Source organism: Elaeis guineensis, chromosome 2 (genome assembly GCF_000442705.2).
Source record: "Elaeis guineensis isolate ETL-2024a chromosome 2, EG11, whole genome shotgun sequence".
NCBI classification, from domain to species: Eukaryota; Viridiplantae; Streptophyta; class Magnoliopsida; order Arecales; family Arecaceae; genus Elaeis; species Elaeis guineensis.
Genome location: NC_025994.2, coordinates 108749282 through 108771985, shown reverse-complemented (window position 1 = coordinate 108771985; position 22704 = coordinate 108749282). Strand labels below are relative to the sequence as shown.

The 22704-nt window shown below is 35.2% G+C and overlaps 1 protein-coding gene across 3 annotated transcripts; it reads left to right on the top strand.

Annotated features, from left to right (window-relative positions):
• Nucleotides 1-2371: 2371 nt before the first annotated feature.
• On the top strand, nucleotides 2372-21605 carry LOC105048130 (phosphoglucan phosphatase LSF1, chloroplastic). Of its 3 annotated transcripts, none has more exons than XM_010927339.4 (10): nucleotides 2375-2888; nucleotides 3449-3555; nucleotides 5167-5635; nucleotides 8368-8439; nucleotides 11199-11320; nucleotides 13895-14110; nucleotides 14862-14973; nucleotides 15227-15339; nucleotides 17986-18133; nucleotides 21202-21605. In XM_010927339.4, the coding sequence occupies exons 1-10, from the start codon at nucleotides 2580-2582 to the stop codon at nucleotides 21319-21321; spliced, it is 1788 nt and encodes a 595-aa protein (XP_010925641.1). In that variant the 5' UTR covers nucleotides 2375-2579; the 3' UTR covers nucleotides 21322-21605. The 3 variants fall into 3 exon arrangements, 2 of the variants coding, with proteins under 2 accessions (XP_010925641.1, XP_073108737.1); XM_073252636.1 differs by having other exon boundaries at nucleotides 2703-2944; XR_002165530.3 differs by lacking the exon at nucleotides 21202-21605 and having other exon boundaries at nucleotides 2372-2888; nucleotides 15227-15458; nucleotides 17986-18062.
• Nucleotides 21606-22704: the final 1099 nt, after the last annotated feature.

Sequence of the window (22704 nt, the reverse complement as noted above, 5' to 3'; positions counted from 1 at the left end):
CACCTATAAATACAATGCTAACACCTCCTCCCATATAAAATATTGCATCAAAATAGGAAGAAATTAGAGAAATCAGAGAGAACCTCAGCACTTAATCCTTAGCTTTGCTTATCTCTCTTGTTCCATTAAAACTACGACCCTAGTCATCACTTTTTCTACCTTATCTAGACCATTGCGCGGCCTCTCCTACCTATTCTACACTAGCTAAGCTCTTTTCCTCACTTTGTGGTTAGTTTGTGCTCTTATTTTGAGTTTTTTGTATTACAAGTGACGTGCTCGGATTCACAGATTTTGAGCGGCAATAATGAGCAGTTTTTGGAGGGGATTATTATTGAAAATCGATCTAAGAGTGTAATATTTAATATAGCAAGATCCATATAAAGGGCAGCCTGCACTTATGAACAGCTCTACTCATTAATGCTTACAAAATAAATCTAAAATTTTGATGATTTGTCCTTCTATGTTTAACTTATCCCATGATAGATCATAAAGATTGATCCGGTGACTCGTTTATATATGATTACTTGGGTTGTCCTTCTGTTACATAACATGCTATGGAGGCCATAGAGTGGTCTAAATAGGACAGGTTTTTTTAGAATCGTAGAATCCCTTAAACTCCCAGTCATCGGATAAAGGCCTTCTTAGCATGCTAAATGGGCCCCCACATTCAAGTGGTTTAATCTCCATGTACCGATCGAAACTCTTTACGGTGCCTCGCTGTAAGCTGGACACTTACTTCAGTAATTGACCCTCACATAACACATCATAGGTCCCAAGTCATCTAATAATACTGCCTCTTAAAAGGTAAGATGAATGGATAAGATAACATTGTAGTGAATTCATAACCAGATGTATGAAATAGATGCATAGCGAAGTATATGATACTAATTAAGTCTGCCAAGTTGAATTCATTTATTAATCAACCAATTCATTTAATTTGAACCCAATTACCAGTCACTAGGGTTTCGAATGCGGTTGAAATACAATCTTTGCTCTTCACCTTTCATCTCAAAGACAATGCCGCCCCTTATTGTTCCATACCTTTGCATAGATTTATTGACTTGAGCTTCATACCTCTTTGGAAGCATTGGCCTCTGCAGCGCCATTCCTTGGGAAAAGCAATAATTTTTTATGAGACAAAGTGATGAATTTGATGGCATATTATCAATGATAAATTAGTTGCTTATATGGGAAGTTCATGCGAACATCCTCTGGTGCCATCATTAGTAGTATCTTGATCTGAACAATCTGACATGGCCTACGGTGGCCCATGGGCCTATTGTTTCTACAGATGGTTGTCTAAAGCTGTAACTTGGAGACTTAACGATCAAGTCCGATTTGCAATATTATAATAAACAAACTCAGAATTTCTTGTTACAACTTATATTGTTGCAATGAAAATTCCGTTCATAACAAATGATTCTCACAAATAACTTTGAAGAACCATGATTGCCGCATCTAAATTATTTTCTATCAAAGTTCGTGAAGTGGAATACTATTGGGGATGATAACAATAGCATGAAACCAAATGTTTGAGAGTAACACTGAAGTAGATAAGCTGGCTACCTCTAACTCAAAGTTATGATTACCTCCCAATAGGTCTGGTTTCTTCACATAATTTCATAGACATCACATATCCATTTGAAGTCCAGCTTGTATGCTAAAGGTGGTATTGCTTCAGTATTTCTAATAAAAGCAGAACATTAGGAAATGTTCCACTAATAAAATGCTAATTATTAAGATAAAAATTATGTATCATGATAATCTTGTCTAATTATAAAGTTCGACGGAAAATGCAACCTCTACGAAGACTGCAGCAAACTCCTCATGATACTTTAACCTAAATAGATGCTGACTTGTCATTCATGGATAGTCCAAATCTATCTTAGGGATCAAAAATTTATTAATTAAAATCATTCTATCACATATATTTTGAATTATTCATTAAAATTTATCATATTATTTATTATTAAAAAAATTACTGTAATCTAAATTTGGTTAAAAATTTTGGACGAACAAAATTTTATTTTAATTACTAGCTAATAATTTTTATTAATTTAAATAAAAATTATTTTTTAGACGACATGATAATTTTTTATTAAATAATTTAAAACATATACGGCAGAGCGGCTCTGGCCGATAATTTCTTGTGGGTATCACCACCCCTTGCTGCCAAGTGCCAAGTCGTAAGGGCATGACGTGGCTAAGTTAGTGGCGCTGCATGAAATCGTTAATTTCCCCGGTGATTTGGAAGATAATTATTCGTTAGCGACGGCGATGGGTGGGGCATGACCACGTGACATCACGCGTGGAGGCGGCGCACGCTAAATTACAAGACGCTATCTGGGGCCACCGCTTCTCAAGAATCCTGAAGGATGTGCATACTCTCCATTCCAATGGCCACGGTCCTCGGGGCTTCTGGATCAGTCGCTCCCTCTAGCCCGAGAATAAATCCAAGCACAAGAAACTATTCACGATGACATGAAGAAATTCCCCACCTCGCCTCCTCCGTCCCTCCTTCCTGTTACCCAAGAAACCCAAACCCTTACCCTTACCCTCAGAACATCCGATTCCGATCCATGGCTCTTCTCCAGGTCCCCCAACCAACCTTCTATTCGTCTTCTCTTCTTGGGAGGAGCGCTCGATGGGCTGCTCTTTCTTCGTCTTGGAGCGGAGATCGGTGTTCGCCGGATGCGATTTCGAGGTCGTTGAGCGTTTGGAGGAAGCGGCGATCGGGCCGGAAGCTCGGCAGCGTCTTGGCAATGGCGGATCCGTCGATGTATAAAATGAATCTTAATGAGTATATGGTGACTCTGGACAAGCCGTTGGGCATACGTTTCGCGTTCTCCGTGGATGGCAAGATCTTTGTACACTCGCTCAAGAGAGGGGTATTCCATCTTTAGATCTTCTTGCCGAAAGAGGTTCAAGAATCAGTTTTCTTTTTGTAAGGGCTAAAAACGAATGACTTATTTTGGCTTTTTGACCCTGCATTAGAAATGGCTTGATCTTCTAATTCTTGTTTGAGAAACGGTGACTTTTTTCGAATAAGTAGATGCGAGCTTATCAATTCTGCAAGTGCTTCCGTTTAAGATTTCATATATACAAAATTTTCTTTTTTTCCTCCCCCCGATAAAAAGGTTCGCATCTTTTGAGACAGGACTCTGGTTTTAATATTTCATTCTATTCTGCAGTATCTTGATATGTTAAAATGTAGCTCCTTTGGAATTTTTTCAAGTTTAGTATCATACTTAAGATTGTCAGTTGTCGGACCTCTATTTCGGAGAATTTTGATGGTTTTTTACTTCGCTACTGTCAAATTTTCGTCACAAAGATTTTTGTCGGTGGTGGTTCAAATCTTAGATCTGTTATCTTCACGTGTTGTGTTATGCTGAATTTCTGTGTGCTAGCAGTTACTTAGGTTCTAAAATGTCCTATGTATGTTTTGAAGGGGAATGCAGAAAAATCAAGGATAATCATGGTGGGAGACATGCTAAAAAAGACAAGTAATAAATCAGGTGGTGGGTTCATTGACATCAAGGATTTAAGCGATGCAGAGTATGGAATTTTACCTTCTGCAAGAATGCTATATTTTTTTAATAATTTATTTTTCCTGTAACTTCATAATAAAATAAAATGGCTATTATTATATTGTTGTGGAATTATCTGCCACATTTCACCTTTTAAATCTCATGCAATCTCATGTATCTATGTAAACCACTCATTGAATTTTTTATGGTAGCATCTGGATTTGCTATGCTAATTTCACAAGTTTAGCCTCAAAATATTTGATGATGTTCCATGTAATCATACATGTTTTGTGAGTGCATTGTTCTAAACTCAATGTTTTGTACCAGAGGGTTGGCAACTAGATTGCAAGAATAGTGTATTACTGGTTGCACTTGCATGAAGATTTTGATTTTTTTCCCCCTTGAAATGGTTCTTTGCTTTATGAATATTAAATAATACATTGTGGATGTATTTATTATCACAAGGGCAATTGCCTTAGCTTTTGTAATGACCAGTGATCAATGTTAGTACATACCATGATCATGTAGATCAGTGATTGGCATATTAAGTGTATTTTGTTGTATCATGTGGACATGTGGTGTGCATCAGCATGGAATGATATTCAAGCTTGAAAAAAGATTTAAATGGTGCCTAAAATACATATTTAATTTACTTTTTAAAACATAGGCATTTTAAACAAATAATAACTTTGAACAGATTTGTTAAGATTTAGGTTCATCCAAGATATCTGTGCCACGTATGCAATTGCAATTCAGGTAATTTATCATAAACTAACTTTATACAACAATGCTGCACATTAACAATACACTTTATGAGAAAAAACTACAAGGGGATATAGGACTACTTCTACGTTATCAATGACTAATTTAAATGTTCTACTGTTGGTACATTGGCAAGCTTCCGTAGTAGTAATGCTGTAGGAAGCTTATGTAATATGGATTATCTTAGTTCCTAACTTTGGTACATTGTATCTTTTGACAATTTTTTTTGTTTTCATTTCCAATCTGTGATTTTGGCTGTCAAATCATCATAAGAACATGGGAAGAAATCTCTAGACTGTCTAGAGTAGGAGCAAAAGTACTTCAAGATGGTCAATTTAAGCTTTAAGCAGGTGAACAAGGCATGCTCCTGGCATCCATATGGGCCATTTCACATGGTACAAGGGTATGCAGCACCATATTGTTTTTATCAACCTGCTGACATAATATGTATTTTATATATAGTACACTGTGGGTGGGCACTTCAATGCTTAATAAGAGCAAAATATTTGTCCATGTTATTAACTAGAGTGTGCATCCACGCTGTAGGCATTACTAGAGTGCTAACCACACCCACAATTATCAGAGTTTGTTTAAAGTTCTTATTGTGTTGTGTTCACATCGGTGAGCTAATGACTGTCATAACCTTATATAACAATTCATTGTGTCATTGTATGATGTCTAGCATAAGCAATTTGATAGTTTATGGATGCATTTCCTTTTGTTTACTAGTGCATATGCTAGAATTCATTTCTGTCTTCTGTAATTTGCTTCAGCTTGCCAAAAGCATGAGTTTGTGGTACTGAAGTGGGTCATAACTTATTCTTATTACGGTTTAACGATCATTGTGTCTCTTATCTCTCTTGATTTCTTTGCCCAGGATGATGCTTAAGGATGCAGCAGGATCATTTAGTCTTGTACTTGAAAGACCATTCTCTCCTTATCCTATTCATCAATTACATTTAAATGGCGATTTTTATAACTTATTTAATAGAGGCCGGGTTCCATTTGCTACTTGGAATGGATCTTTGATGGCATCACATCTGCAACCATCTTCTGAGAGTAATGGAAACAGTGGGTTTGCCATTTTTTCTCCAAAGTTCTTAGCATCACATGGATGGATGCTTCTCTCAAGTGAACAAAGTGGATCCACTGATTCTCGAGTGCAGAGTAATGGGAGGTTTCTTGCAAAACATACGAGTGAGATCATAGGTATTTTTTCTGAGGAAGAGAGTGAAGATGTTGAATGGGCTTATGGTAGCTTTCCACTAGAGGAGTATATCAAGGCACTTGAACGAGCAAAAGGCGAGTTATACTATAATCACTCACTTGGCATGCAATACAGCAAGGTGACTAGCACTCCATATCCGTCAATATCTTGATGCTTAAATTAATTGGTTTCTTGCATTTTCATCGAAAAATCTTTGTCATGCTGTTGCCCAGATATGGAGCCCAAGAAGAGGGGTGAATTGGGTCTTCTTAAATTTTTTTTAAGATTAGTGCACTTAAGTAATGTGCTAAAGTATTAAGTGGAGTGAGTTGATTTGCAATGAAAATGAAATCAAACACAAATGATAGATAAGCAAGTATAAAGTACAAAAAATAAATAAAGAGATGCAAGCACAACAAACACAGAATTTATAGTGGTTCGGTGCCAGCCTTGCACCTACATCCACTCCCCAAGTCCCTACTTGAAAATTCAATCCACTAAAAGGATTTTAAAAATACAACACGTCGGACAATCCAGACCCTTGCTATCCAAGCAAGAACACATATTTTTCAGATACAAGCCAATCCTCAACGATCCGATTTCAGGTTCGGATCAACCCAACCGAGTTTTGGAATCCTTCAAAACTCAAAAATCCAAAATACAATGTGAGAAAAATAGGGTACAGAAATTTCAGCACAAAATTTCTTTAAATGAACATAATAAATGCAATAGAAATACAATACTTAAGGGGAAGAAGCTTTTGCTAAACACCCTCAATGAATTGTACACTTGATTGCAGCTGGAGAGTGGTTGGTGAGCTGATTGAATGCTTCTTTTCCTCTCTTTTAGGGATTTTTGAACTTTTCACGGGTGTGAGCTTTGAATGCTTGCAAACTTATGATTTTTCACTTCAAGAGAGCATTTATAATCACCATTTGCTCTTGAGAATATCTTAGTATCGGTTTAGAACCGTTGGAGAGTGTTTAATGTGCATTAAATACACCAAAAATGGACTGAAAATTAGTCGTTACGTGTGCTCGTCAGAATAGGACGTCCCATGGGGCGCCCCACTGGCAATGGGACGTCCCATGGGATACCCCAATTGGCCAGACAGAAAATTCAGCTTTCTGTTTTGGTCTCAGGATCTCAGAGGTCGTCCTGCATGAGTCGCCCACTGCATGGGTCATCCCATATGGGTCGTCCCACTGCGTGCCATGAGTCAAAACAATGCGTGCCAGCTACCCAATGAAAGAGGATGATCCAGATGGATCGCTCTATTTTGTACCAACCCAATTTTTCATGCATTTAAGGTCCGAAACTTACCAGAACACTTCCAACTGCTCTCAAATGGATTCAAATTAATTCGACACTCTTAAGAGGTTTCGAAAACTTCTCCAAATTGCAAAAACTTCAACTTTGGCATACTTGATGAGACTTTTCAGATCTAATCTTTTGGACTACCTGAAACATCACAAAAATATTCTCCAAAGACAAGAAACTCATTAGTAGTTCCCTCAAATGATTTGTGATCATCAAAATCAATTCTTAGAGCAACACATGCAGCATGCCATATCACGTCCATCTTAAGATTAGTTGTCTATCTCATATGCCATATCAATGCTCCAAACTATTGCCACCTAATTGGCTGCCTAGGCACCCAATTTAATGTTTTTCTTCATGTTTGAGTAGGAAGGATGTGGTACTTTAATATTTTGCTTCATGTTTGAGTACGAAGGATGCAATCAATTTGTGAATTCATAGTGAGTTTGCAAAATCAGCACTTCCTATTGAGTTATTATATATTATTTCATGTATCATGTTTCAGTTGTTTTCTTTTCAAAAGAAGTAATTATTTCTTTAGTTTTCTTCTTATATTTATTCCTTTTTTGAATTTATAATTTAAGGCTGCCTTGACCTTTGGGCATCAGCCTACAGCCTAGGCACCGAGGACACCCCTAGCTGCTTGTCCACCTCCTATTTTCTTCAAAAAATTTTCTTGATTCATGCAAACCTTTGCTAGAAATGATAGCAAGCACTTCTTCATTCGTGATTTGCGACTGTCTTATAATGCCCATTCTATTGCAAATTTGCAACAATAATGAACAGTTGAGCAATGGCTGCATATTCATGCCTTAGTTATGAAGCCAATGTCAGTTTGCATCCCTTCTTCATCTTTTGATAATTTGCATTGGTTCTTACAAAATTTTGCTGCAGTCCGGTTATGGAGTTTAATGGTAGCTCCATATCATCCTGTGTACTTCTGATTATTGCAGGGTGATGCTGCACATCATGCACAAGTAAACCTCCAAAACTCAAAATGAAATGGACGCATATATTATCTGCTAGTACAACTCACTAAATAAAATATCAAGCCACAGATTCGGTTTATTCTAAGTTGAATTCTCATTAAAATGCTTTCAGATATATCCAATTATTCACAAGCTATGGAGTCATTTATCAGGTTATTAATTTTGTTTCTAATTTGTTTCACTGATTGGGTTTTAGTGATCTTTAGGATTCTTAATGACAATAATCCTTTATATCTAGACCTCATAATTCCAGATCTTTAGGATTCTTAATGACAATAATCCTTTATATCTGGACCTCATAATTCCAGTTCTGTTGCTTTGTTTTGTTACCTGTGCTTTATTAGTTTCAGCTATCCTGATGTTGAGATTGAATAAGATTTACATTTTTTTTTGTTCTTATTTTACATCTGGAGAGTCCAAGTCTGTTCTTTTTAACCCCAACATGGGAATCCACTGTTCTCCTGGAACATAGCCCATGAATCTTGAGAAGCCAAACACTTTGTGATGTGCGTTATCAAATTGCTATTACTTGTTACTTATGTTATTTGTAGTTCTTTTGCAGATTACTGAGCAAATATTTGTTGGTTCATGCATACAGACAGAGAAAGACGTGCAGATGTTGTCAAATGTTGTGGTACATACTGTTGCTTTTACTTATAATGCCAAGAAAATATTTGCTTTATTCAGATGCATTTTGTTAGAGACCATTGCTGCTTGTTGAGCTATACTCATTCTTACATGCTTTTCGTGCATTTATATTGTAACATACATCATTGCCTGCATCTACATCTAAATTTGTTTTGTTCTATTTATATATGTGCATGTTCATACCAATGCATGCCCATGTACCTGTCGTGGATATAACTTGCTTATATTGCATGTTCCTTTTCTCTAAACACAATAAAATTTATTAAAATTATGAGTTAGGGAGGTTAATTCCTCGAGAAAGACATTGTCTGCACTCTGCAGAGATCCACCCAAAGTTTACTGTTTGTTTTGTAAATATATTCAGGAAAATGGATCAGTATTTCTGGTTCTTGTGATTAATGGTGACTGATCAAAGATGTATCCTGCTTAGAAAGAGCTCAAAAGTTGTCAAACTGTATATCTCTTTGGTTGTTACTTTCGCTATAACATTTAGACTCTTTGCCTGGTAGGCACCTTCATGAATATGAAATACTTTTCTAATATTTTAAATGATTATAAAGCTTTAATAATTGAAATTTTCAGAAATTTAGAAATAGTAGTCAATCTACAGTCATCTGATTCTTCTGTAGTGTACTGTGCTTCCCATGTTGTTTATATTTATGAGGATTAAGGAGTCTTATCAGGTAGAGCTATCAAGGCAAGTTTTTTTTTCTCTTTTTTCTTTTTTCAAAAGAAAAATGAAGGTCCAAATGGCAGCTTGTGGGAATTTCAATCTCATATTGATGTATCATTGGTGAGTAAGCAGAAACAATGATATTATGGTTATCAATGATAAAACTACCAGATAGTATGGTGGGAAAACAAGCTACCTAATCTTCATTTTTCTTCTTCTGTATGTTTTATATACTGCCCATTTCACAAGGGATATGTCTCGCTCTATTAGTAGTTTTACCTGTCAGATTCTGTTCGTAATAGTTAGATGCAGTTATTTCTGCAACGACCTTAAGTATTTTTCTTTTGACCTTAAATATGTAGTATGCCCATAAGTTATCTTGTTGGTATTAAGCACCAAGCATTGGCTATTGAATTTCATTAGACAACAAGACCAAGTCATCCTCAAACGTTGCTCCAGGTGCATAGAAATCTGCAGAAGGGAAACTGATAACTCTAAAAATATTGGAATATTGATCCAGCTGAATTTGGTTCCTAGTTCCAGTGAGTAACAAGTTGTGACAGAAACACTGCTAGTGAAAGAAAGATTGCTGGCCTTAGCCCAAGTTTGCACCATGGAATGCTGCAAGTGAGGCCTGCATTAAGGGGGGGAGAGAGAATGTTTTTTTTTTTTGGACAGGTTCTTTTCTAATCCAAGTCGAGGTTTCTTCCTTTCAAGTGATGAAAGCCAATAGAAAGCATAGGAGAAAAAACAAAAAGTTATTTTTCTTGTTGATTTCCTTTTTGCTGCTTCTCTTTCTCATCGGTCTCCTTGTTAGGGTATATTATCAGCATATCTGATATGTCCCTTACACGTTACATGAACATCAGATGCTGTTTATCATTGCCTGTTTTAATATGCACAGTAAGTCTGACTCCTTGTTACTTGTTTCTTTAACCAGTGCCAGTCAGTAGGAAGATTCCAAAGTAGATGTATCCTGTCATTTTTGAAACCCCAAATTTGATAACTCTTATAGATCGATGTCAGCAACAATGGCAAATTTAAAACCAGAACTCCATAAGGAAGCCATCTTATTGGGACAGTTTTGTGCATGCGCTAACCAAATATATAGGAAATCCTGAAATTAGATTTTCTTTTTAAGAAATTGAATAATCTAGTCTCTATGGTTCAACGTTGTCTTGCATTCAAGCAGATCTCATGTTAACAATACAATCGGGTCAACTAGTTCTGTAAATCATAGTCTTAAATACTAAATATACTGCAAAATGAAGTATTGTACAAATGTAGACATAAACAATGAATATAATGCAAAATAAACTTCAAGCATCAAATTCATTATTTGAAGAGGTCCAATGGAAGCAACCGGTTTTTTTTTTTTAATTATTCTGTTGCTTTGGGCATGTTTGTGCTGTATATGGTTTCCTTTTCTGGTCTGTCTAGTTTTATGTGGCACACTGCAGGTCCACCAGATAAGTGGTTGAATTACAAATGTTAATCTCAGAATTGTATAGTTAATTTGTTAAATTACAAAGGTATCCAGGTTGTATCCCTACCATCGATTTCTTTTTCATCTGGTCTACTATTATTTTCATGCTACTCCTGAACATATATTTTATCTCTTTATGCATATCAATATTTCATTTTTTTGTCAAATTGATATAATACATGGAAATGCAGTCCCATAAAATGCTAATTGATTGCTTGGAATACATATGGCAACAAATTGTGGAATATCATGATCTCATTCTGTTTGTATTTGTGTAGACATATGCTTTTTTTGCCCAAAACCCAACTTGTGACTGGCCTGTATGTTCGCCTGATAATGGCATTTTAGCTTTTATCACGTATCTGGACATATTTGCTGTGTGGCAGGATGCATACAATATACAATGTGAGTCTAATTCCATGTGCAAGCCTGTCTTATTGTAGTTTTCTTGCACCTTTCTCACAGATATCCTGGCGTCTACCATATTTTCTATTCGAGTGGTTTTAATGGTGTTTTCTTGGGCAGCTAAATAGCATCTTTGCAAGTTCTCATATGTAAAATAACAGATAGGACATGTCTGCTCCAGGGGATCACTGCTGTTCTAAATTTCCAGAGTGAAAGTGAGCGTGCCAATTGGGGAATTAATTCAGAATCCATCAACAACTCCTGTAGCGAATGTAACATTCTGATGGTTAACTATCCGATAAGGTAGGTGATATGTATGATGTTTTGTGTATTTGTCTTTTCAGTACCTTGTCTCCTTCACTATGCTTTTTCATTGTTAGAGACAACCCATTACTGCACTTATCGTGGAATTGCACATTCTGTCACTTTGCTGATTGCTAATCCTGTGCTATTTAAGGAAATGAGTGTCCATGAGAAATAAAAATTTGTCGTTGAATCTTGTTTCTGTTTATGAATAATTTTGTGGTGGCTGGTTGGTCTTGGCTGGTCGTGGTTGTATGTTTTGATGGCATTGGGGTTTTTTGCCCTGCCTTTTCTTTGCCATTTTTTCTTTTTAGAGTATTCGTGCCTTTTCTGAAAATCAATCATGTTGCTGACTCTTTTTGCAGGTACTTGAGGTTCCTAATTGACTAGCCAAAAGTATAATATATAAAATGGGTTATTGTCTTTGAGCATGTGCTTTTTGATGCACAAACTGGCATATTACCCATGCAAGGGCATTGGATACTTTTTCTTATTTAGAAAATATAGCATCCCTACAATATTTTTTTATTAGTTACGTAATTATTTTTGAAAAATAATATATTTTTATTAATTTATATAATATTTTTATTAACAAATACTTTTATTAGTTTTAAATAAGATATAATTTTACTAGTATATTAATACATTATTAAACATTATTAATCTTTTAAAATATTATTAGTGAAAAATATTATTTTTTACTAAATATTTTTTATTAAAATATTATCAGTATTATTTATCAAGCAAAGATTAAAAAAATACATTAATACCCATCCTTCCCACCTCTATGAACTTAGCCACTGTCCAGCGCCTTCAATTTTCTCATTGGCAGGTGATCATAACCCTATTCATGCATACATTCCTCAGTAGACAAGATCCAAGGCAGCCAAATTCCATGGAGAAACAAAAGCAGACATAAAAAAAATAATAAAGTATGAAAGTTTCTATGTAACATCAAGTCCTGCCATCATGAAGCTTTGGAGCAATGTAGATGATGAGACCTCTGTCACATAAAAAGTACTGGGTACCTCTGTATGATATTTATCTCCATTGATGTTGAATGTATCATCCTTATATCCTAGCAAGCCTGAGCATTATGCTGCTGACTATATAGATGCTGTGGTTCATATTCCAATAATAATAATAATAATAATAATAATAATAATAATTAATTTTTAATGATAATAGATAAATAATAAAATATTTAATAAAAAGAGTCATATAATTCTTAGGTTTAGACTTTATGTACTTGGACATAAGCTACATATTTGGACATAAAGGTGGTTTCAAGATTTGATATGGATCGTTAATTAGGTTTTGCATGCAGAAAATTTTATGTGGGTCTTTAATTATTCACTGTCCATGGCATCAAATTTGCCTCACCCTTCTCACCATTTTGACATCCACCGAGATGGGACCCTCCCCCTTGATGTGCATGTATGCCCTTCCTCATAGGTGACGGGTTACAAGAGGGCTAGCTGGAGGCCTATGGTATAGATAGAGCCCCATGAACCTCTTACTAGTGGAACATTGGACCTAGCGTAACACTGGACCACAGCCAACCCCTCCCACCACATGGCTTTGCATGCCTCATAATTAATTGATGGGGCCCACTAGGCCCACAAACAAAAATAAAACCTTATGAATGCTCCCATGAAATGCGTTCTCTTTTCTTCTACACTATGGAAATACCCTCCATTTCCTCATTGAATTAAATACCATAGGAATGGTATTAAATTTTAGTTTTAATATTACACAAGTGGTGAAATAATATGTAAACATGCGGCAAATGGAGAGCTCTGCCAACGTTGAGCTTCCATTTTAATTAATACATACATACATACATACATACATACATACATATATATATATATATATATATATATATATATATATATATATATATATATATATATATATATATATATATATCCATACAGTTACATATACATACATACATACATATATATATGTGTGTGTGTGTATAGGTATATGTATGTATGTATATATCGTGTGTGTGTGTGTGTGTAGGTATATGTATGTATGTATATATCACCGTCATCATCTGCTAACCTGGGTTTTTTATTTTCCTTTGTATTAGTGGTAATCAGTAGGCAGATCACTGATGTATGTTGGTCAAGGAAAAACAAATTTGATTGATCAAATTGGGAGGAAAATTAAATATTCATTATTCCAGACTTTTTCAGTATCATTGATGTGTGTGTGTGTGTTTGTGTGTGATGTATGTATGTATGTTATGTATGAATGCATGCTTGCAGACACCAAGTTTTTGTTATAACTTTTTGTGTTCAGAGTATCTCTCTATCCTTCTGACTTGCTAAGAGCAGTCAAAGAACTTGACATTTATTTGTATTCATTAGCTTGTAATTAATTATCGCATAATACCCTGCAGGTCATATGATATACGCATAAAGTGCAGACACTAACTTTTTGTCATAGCTTTTTGTGTTCAGAGTCTCTCTCTATCCTTCTGACTTGCTGAGAGCAGTCAAAGAACTTGACATTTATTTGTATTCATTCGCCTGTGATTAATTATCTCATAATACTCTGCAGGGAGGTGGATTCTGGAGACCTAAGAAAGAAGCTTCCATTCTGTGTAGGGCTTCTATTACGGCTTTTGAGGAAGAATTTTCGAATATATGTGACTTGTACAACTGGCTTTGATAGATCCCCAGCATGTGTGATTGCCTATTTACACTGGATTCAAGATACTGCTCTCCATGCTGCATACAATTTTGTGACTGGATTGCACTCATGCAGGCCTGATAGGTACATCTAGTTCTGAAAGTCTATCAGGATCATCCCTTCAGCTGGTTTGCCTGGAGTACAATAGAGAAATAACAGTCCTTGTTATCCTGCATTTTATGGCATCAACCATCCTTGCAGATAGAGCTAGGTTTGCTAGTGAGCAGGGAATGCAAATGGCTTGCTTTTCTCATAAGATTTTTTTTTTTTGAAAAAAATATTTTAAAATAATCAAAGAACAACTTCCAGTTGTTTTATTTTTGAACAAATTTATAGTTACAAGTCTAAGAAATTTTCAGGTATGTTAAGAAATTGAATTTAAGTTGGCATTCGCTGGGATTAACATCTGTATGATTGTGTCTTTTTAGCAGCCACAAACACAATATAACTGCAACCTTTCATTTAGCTGGGGTTCATCTTCTTCTAAAACATATTAGATCTTTTATTGTGTTAGCAGATATTAATCCCAAAGGGACTGGGACTAACTACTGAGTCAGAAAATCGAGAAACTGGCAGATATCATGTGACATGATATTGTGTTTACTGATTCCAGCCATGCGTATGATGAATGTAATGGTATAGCTGAATTTTTTTTTCTTTTCTTTTATTTTCGCCATGAGAATCTTATTTTCTACTAAATATGGAGGTCTATTTTGTGGACAGCATAACTTCTAACGTTATCTGGTGTGCACTATATTTATAATATTCGCAATTCCAGGCAGATCTCAGTGGTGATTGATCATTTGGGAACTGAAGCCTAGAATTTTGAATGCAGAGCTGCAATTGTCTGGGCAACTTGGGATCTTATTGCCATGGCAGAAAATGGAAAACATGGTGGACCTCCAACACATGCTGTCAACTTTGTGTGGAGTAATGGGAGCCGGGAGGTAAAAATGTCTTCACAAAAGTAGCTAATTCTTGTGCTACAGTGATGCTCCTGTTTGAGATTGGTTACCTTTTTGTTGGAAATGTTGGAAGTGAATGCCATCTTTTCTATTTAAAAGGAGTTACTTATAATCATCCAGCCTTTTCCAACTATTTGGGGTTGGCAAATAGTTTTGGCTGAGTTATTTAGCATATTGAATCAAACAATTCCATTGCTGTAAAGTAATTATATTTGTGATGGTACATTCTTTATAGGGTGATGAGGTATATTTGGTTGGGGATTTCATAAGCAATTGGAAAGAATCTATCAAGGCTGTCCACAAGGGTGGTTCAAAATTGGAGGTTGAACTCCGACTCCGACATGGGAAGTATGTTTTTGATTGATTGATTTATTTCTTCTCTTTCCTGATCCATGGGAAGTTTTGTCTTGGAACATATATTGTTCTCCTTGTAGGGTTTTCTCAATTATCAGTTAAATTGTCAAAAGGTTAGAATGTTCTGTTTAATTAGTTACTTTCTTATGTAGTTATGGACTTATCTTGGTCACAGTTCAGCATCTAACTGTTTTTTTTTTTTAATTTCTGAACCTATCTTTTGTAATATGATAATAATTTTTTCTATGTAGTTCACTCGATCATATTTTTTTTAGTATCTTAAGGGCAACTAGAAACTGCACTTGTTGACTAGTCAGTATTCTTTCCTCTCCTCAACCTGATACCATGTGCCAGTGCCTCAGATTTCATCTATTTGATGAGTTATACCCATCTTTTGTGGTTGTATATTATAATGTCTCTCAGTCTTATGTCTATTGAAACTGTTGTTTAAAAAGGTCTGATGATTGTTTAAGAGGGCAAAGTTGCAAAGGAAGCGCTCTGTTGTCTCAATAACGTGAGACATACACATCAAGGCAAAAATAAAATAAATTTTTAGGTGCAAAACAAATCATATATGAAATGAATCATGGTTCAATAAATAACATCAATATTTGGACTTGATATTCTACCAAATATTTGCAAGGATTGAACATTCCATCTCCTGATTTAGGATGTAGTTTGAATGAGAATTATTATTATGAATTGAAGTTTGTATGGCTTCTTGAAGTGCATGATAACTTATGTTACATGGACACTCGCATCCAGCTCCAAAAACTTTTTTATTTCTCCAGCTTTTATTGGTAGGTAGATAATTTGGCTACTCCAATATTGAGCTCAACCCACCAATTAATGCTGAAAATAACCTTTTTATTATTTAAAAATTGGTCAAAGATGTAGACGTCCAATAGCTTAACAAAATATTTTTTCTTGTGCCCTTCATAAATTAAGAAATTTGAGAAACACATTTAGTGAGAGACATTAACAAATAATATCTTTCGTAGTTTTTATAATCATAATCATAACATAAATTATCCAACCTTTTTCAAACTATTTGGGGTCGACTTTATGATCCCTCATTCACCAACTATTTCTATCTAGAACAATCTCTAATGTTATTCCAAGTTTCTTCGCATCCTTCCCCACAATCTCCAACCATATTAATTTAATTCTTCCTCTCATTTTCTTGCTAATTTCAACACAAATTAAAGTAACTTTTCTTATGCAAACTTTCTCAAATCTTTGTTGTACATCTCCATACCATCTTAATTGATTTTCCATCACTTTGTCCTTAATTAGTACAATTCCTACAACTCATCTAATATATTCATTTCTTATTCTATCCTTCTTGTTTTACCACACATCTATCTTAATATTCTCATAGTGGGTCACACTCAATTTGTTTTCACGTTCTTTCTTTAATATCCAGCTCTGAGGCATATAGCATTGCAGGCATAATTGTTGTTCCACAAATTTTTTTCTTTAGCCTCCAAAGTATGCGTCTATCACATTACATTCCAGATACAACTCTAATTCTATTACATCTTTTCTCTTCCATTTTTCCATTATTTGGTTAATAGAATCCTAAATAATGAAATCGATCACTTTGTGGTGCCTTTTGTCCATCAATTTTAATTGATATTACATTTCATTTTCATTCTCATTAAATATAGAATTCATATTCTTGGTCTTTGTTCTACTAATTTTTAAGCCTTTATCCTTCACAATGTTTGTTCGTACGTCCCATTTAGTATTTATCATTTTATACAATATTTAAAAATAAATATGTAATTAATATTTTAATATTTTCTTTATATATAATATTTAAAATAAATAATTTGTTGAAATTATTGATTCTATGTATCCTTGTATCTTCCTTTTCCTTTCTTAGATAGTTGGATGTGTCCAACTTTGATGCTCATGTCCATGTCCATGCAACACCCCTATGATACCAATTACCAAGTTTCCATCGAAGTCCACACACGATAAAACAACCAAGCAAAAAGTGTTCAACTGAAGGTGTAAATTTGTAGGCAAAAAAATTGTAGTTAGGAAGCATAGACTGGCACAACATCACAAAATGGAAGCTTCAGGATGTTGAAGGATTGGCACATTTCAACAAATTAGAGTTCCAAGGTAATTTCAAGGATAACTGAGGTAGGAATGGATCCATGTTCAAATTTATGCAGGCTAATGAACAGCAGTCAATGAGTAGAAAGCTTGCTTCAAGTTGAAGTGGTTGAAGGCTAGTTAGAAGAGGTTGGAAAGTTCCCATATGGCCCTTTAAAGCCTTAGAGTGGTTCTAAGGTAGTAAAATGCTTTATCTGTTCACACTGATCAATGAAGTAAACAGATGCTAGTTGAATACACACATGCACACACTTTTATATATATGCTGACTCTGGTGGTGCGATCTGGTTATATTAATGAATTCTGCTCCCTTTTAACCGGTGAGCAAAGTCGGTGAACCATCCATGCAGTTTGATTGTGTTTCAGCTCATACTGTCCTAGTTGTCTTCAGATTGTAGAATGCTCCTTAGTCCATATAGCAAGTAGCATATTCAATACTGATGCCCTCTTGATGATTGTCTATGATTTTTAAAATATGTAATTAAGCAATCCGGTCATATTTTTGGTTTCTAGATATCACTATAAGTTCATTGTTAATGGACAATGGAGGCACTCGACAGCACTGCCTACTGAAACGGATGAACATGGCAACGTCAACAATGTTATTAGAGTTGGTGATATTGCTCGCATTAGACCTGCTCCCACCCAGCTACAAATAAAGGTGAGGTCTAATCAGGCATCATATATATCCGAAATACCTGACTTTCATTAAATCTTGTCAAAGATTTGCCAACTTGTCAATCATTTTAGTATGCCTTATCACTCACTACAGTAACATAATCTCTTTTTGTACGTAAAATAAAAAAAAATAGACTATGTTGAATAAGAATGTAAGTGGGCCGCTGTTTTTAAAACTTCATTCTCATTTAAATAGCATTCGTCAATTTAATTTAGGGATAATATTAAAGCTAGAAAGTTTGACCCTAAATGCTTCCCATGCAAAATGTTGATAGCCATTAAAATCATATGTTTTGGAGGTTTCTTCTTATGCATCTTGATTATAGAATTTACCTAGTCAAGCTAGCACTATTTATTTGACATCACTTTCGTATCATGACTTATCCACTGTATTCAATTAAGGCACTGACTAAGATCTTGAAAAATAACCGAATCTTGATCCTATTCAAACATGTTGAGCATGAGTTCGAAGCAGGGACACAAACCCCCTAGGATGTGGCCATCTTCGATTTTTCATGGAAAGAGATGTGTTTTGTCCCGCTGCCTCCCGATGGTCGGATGTCCCAATACATTCTTGGGATGCCCTCTTTATTTTTTTTTAGCTTTTCAGAAGTTTCTTTTTAGATGTATTTGGATTTTAAAAATAATGTTTTCTAATAAATTGGCACTATGTAGTATACTCCATCTGATCAGGAAAAGACACGCTCTCCCTTCAATTGACTATTACTTTTTAAAAAAAAAATATGTAAAATTTTCTAAAACTAAAAGATTTAAGAATAATGTCAGTGTTTACAGCCACCATCATTTGTGCTTCTAAGTTACATAGGGACTTATCTTAATTACCTTAGTTTTATGTTCATTATCTTTTTCAGATTTTAATCAATTACTTAATTAATAATCATAATTTAAGATAAATATTTTAAATAATTATTAAAATATTTAATAAATACCTAAAAATTAGCTTCGAATTGCCTAACTTGTTCTAACTTTTCTACATATGCTCTAATTATTTTATAATTTTGAAGTAATTTTTTGTATTAAAAGTTAAATTAAAAATCACAGAAATTATTAAAATAAATTTGCATAAGGGATTTTGTAGAGAGCCCTGAGGTACTACTTATGATTTTACATTTTGGCAGGGATGGATTTCATGTGTAGGTTCAGGTGCTCCTGAATGTGCTCCAAATTTATCCAAAATATGCAAAATTTAAATAGCATCTGCATAATAACAATGAAAACATACCACTTTCTTTATTTTTTATTATTTTTAGTAATTAATTAATCCTAAACATACTATAACTTTATTTAAAAAATTAAAAACATATATAATAGCTTTATCCTTATGACATATCATAATTTTTTGAGTAACAAGAAAAAGCATGATTTTCTATGATTTTCTTAATTTTTAGCCAGATTAATGAAAAATAGGGGCTGTCAACCCTGTTTACAAGCTTCCCAGTGTCAAGCAACCCAAGCTTGATTAGATTACGGCAACTTGCAAAATTTCTCTCCTCCCCTTTCTTTCTATCGATTTAATGGCCTAGGCTGGTGCCCATGGTTCAACAAAGCATGCTTGTAAGAGATAGGGGGCCTGATCCCACTTTAGTGTGATAAAGATAAGGGAATGGATGCATGGGCTTTAGTGGGACACCTGCATTGCGAATCTTGCCTGAGGTCCTGCTCTTTTCTGGCTAGAATCATAGCAGAATAGGCAGGCCATCCCGCATGGAGCAGGATTAGACTCTCTACCCCAACATGCATTTCATTTACTCTTTGGTATGGGTCAGGACGGGTAGAACACCCCTTGTCCCTCCAGGTCCTAAATCATTGATCTGAAGATAGATCCATAAAATACTTGGCTTTGGGTTCGTGTGTACCCAATCCAACCAAATCATACAGTGCATTTGTTTATCAGACTAACTTTTATGAACCTGACTCAATAGTTTACCATATATAATAAATATTTTATATTAAATAAATTGTTACCAACTAGAGTGATTTATATTCACTTGGGGCCTAGACCTGTACTTGATCCGTCCAATAAAATCTGAGGAGTGTTGGGTAGGGTTGCAGGCTTTGACATATCTTGATCTGATTCATCAACTTGGTGGGTCTTACGGAATCTTGCCTGGCTAGACCCTGATGCGATCCAATTCTTGGATAGATAGGGTTGGAGTCAAATTTGGACCTACTCAAACTCTCTAGTGCGCCTATCTGGATACTTGGCACAAGTTGATAATATTTACCAATTGCGATGACTAGAGAACTGTTAAGAACGTTAATTCTAGCTTTTCATGGACATATGGAACAAAGTAAGATTGCCATACTTCATAGCCTTCTCACATCCTTTCGGCTTCTAAGCTTTTTCATGAAGGTCTATGCTACCACATCCTTTAATATCTAATAGGCCTTGCTGTGCACAAGCATGCAGTGCTCAGTTTTGCTTGACGATGCTATATTTGAGTGCCTACATTCTATTTCAGGTGTGATGTTAGGTTGTTGGTAGTTGGTACCTTGTGTTGCTTTGTTGCATGATGCTATCCTCACAAGCAATTGGAACTTTGTAACGCTTTTGTGTATGTCTATATATATTCATTGTACCTGTCCATATATTCAGTGCCTCAGATTTATTTGAACCGAAATCTGTCCTGCACTCTGTGCTTAAGAAAAATTTGATTGACATTCATAGCACAATTAAATAAATTTAAGGTGGGTATTTCAAGCTATTCAAAGAAGATACCGTTCAAGTTTCTGATTACTAAACAGACGGCTGTTGGTCATTAGGAAGTTATGCTTTTCTAAAAAGGGAATCATGTAAATGGTTCTCTTGTTTTCGGTATCCTTGTTTTCTGCAGGATCTATTCTTCAACATGATAAAGTTTGCAAATGCCAAAATTAGTATTTTAATTATATTTTTGATGATGATATTGGATTTTTTTTTTTTTTTTGTGGTAAGGATATTGGAATTTCTTTTTAAAAAATCAACTGTGTTTAAATCACATCATCTGAAATTGTTGAAATTCATTCACTGATGTGGTATAGCAATTGCAGGATCCAACAGTTGTCAAGGTAATTGAAAGACCATTGACTGAGGACGAGCGGTTCTTATTGGCCTTTGCAGCACGGCGTATTGCATTTTCTATCTGCCCAATCAAACTGGCTCCCAAATAGATCTTCTGGCTTCCGTTCTGACTACTTTTTCTTCCTTTGGGATAATTGTGCTGCATGGTATAGGAAAGTGCGGAGTTAAAAGAGGCCAGATTGTTGTCACCATATGATATCTCGAGAATAACACGTTATGAAGGATATCACGGGAATCCAATCATGTAAGATGCCGGTAATGATATTCCATAAATTCATTGGAGGTAAACTAATGACTGTATCTAGTTATGACTTGCGAACTTATTTTATTTCTTTATTTTTGGTAAAGATCTTTTTTATTTCTTTTGATGCTTTTATAACTTTCAAAATTATTTGCGTTACTTTGGTGCTTGATCGGTAATGGAGTGATAGCCGGCCAGGGGCTGTCTGATACCACTGGCACAATAAATTATCGTACTGCATTTTAAATATTCATATACTAAAATGAGAAGACAAATGAAGAAAGCATATCCAAGCACAGATTAAAACGGAATGTGATTTGTTTGGATTCGTTTGCCGTGGCAAGAAGCTGGTGATCCAGTGTATGCCGTACTTGCATTGAATGAGTTTCATAGGACTCCATCGGGAGGAAAAATAATATCTGCAACCTAAGAATATTTTACTGTTTCATGTGAAGGTGCACAGCCGTTTGCTGATGCGGTGCAACAAGGGCGGCCTATTAAAAAAGTAAGACATCTTTCCAACGTCGATTGGGTCTCCTAATTCTTTGGATGCTGATGACTTTGCCGAAATTGTTAGAATCATATGATTGGTTATTATTAACTTGGCCTTGTTAGCATTTTGATGTACAGTTGATCTGTCATGTGATAATTACTCAAGGCCGGGCATGATCAATGATGATGCATACGCCTAGAAACATCAAAAAAGCCTTGGCACCTTTAAAATCATATATAGGTTATTTCAAGGTGCTTGGTTAAAAGGGCATCAAAGGTTATTTCAAAATCATGATGTTAAAGGAACATCCATCTGATTAAACAATCTACATTCGATCATTGTGATTCACCTGCTCAATTTTAATTTTCAGCTGCCAGCAACATTTGTGAAAACCAACTCTACATTTGATGCACCTAGGCACCGCATAGCAATAGCCAGGCTCCTTTTTGGTTGGTAAAGGAAACGTGGTTCCCATGAAATCAGCGGAGACCAAACCGGACGAAATTGATAACCTGATTCCACAATATAACTTGCAAGGAAAGCATAACAGACATTTTCTTTTATAACCCATAATGCTGACATGAAAATGCTGCTTTGTAGCAGTCTCTGCCAAAATAGACTGAATGGTTGCACATCAAAATGCTGCACACAGCCCTCGCTGCAAAAAAAATAAACTGTGAATATCTACCATTATTATCTAATAATTTATGCAAAAAAACAATTATCCACAGAATCAAA

Excerpts from the sequence above, each read along its gene's own strand:
- LOC105048130 (XM_010927339.4), top strand. The coding sequence starts at position 2,580 with ATGGCTCTTCTCCAGGTCCCCCAACCAACCTTCTATTCGTCTTCTCTT. Across the intron at positions 3,556-5,166 it reads AAGGATTTAAGCGATGCAGA|GATGATGCTTAAGGATGCAG; the intron begins GTATGGAATTTT and ends TTCTTTGCCCAG. Across the intron at positions 8,440-11,198 it reads AGATGTTGTCAAATGTTGTG|GGGATCACTGCTGTTCTAAA; the intron begins GTACATACTGTT and ends TGTCTGCTCCAG.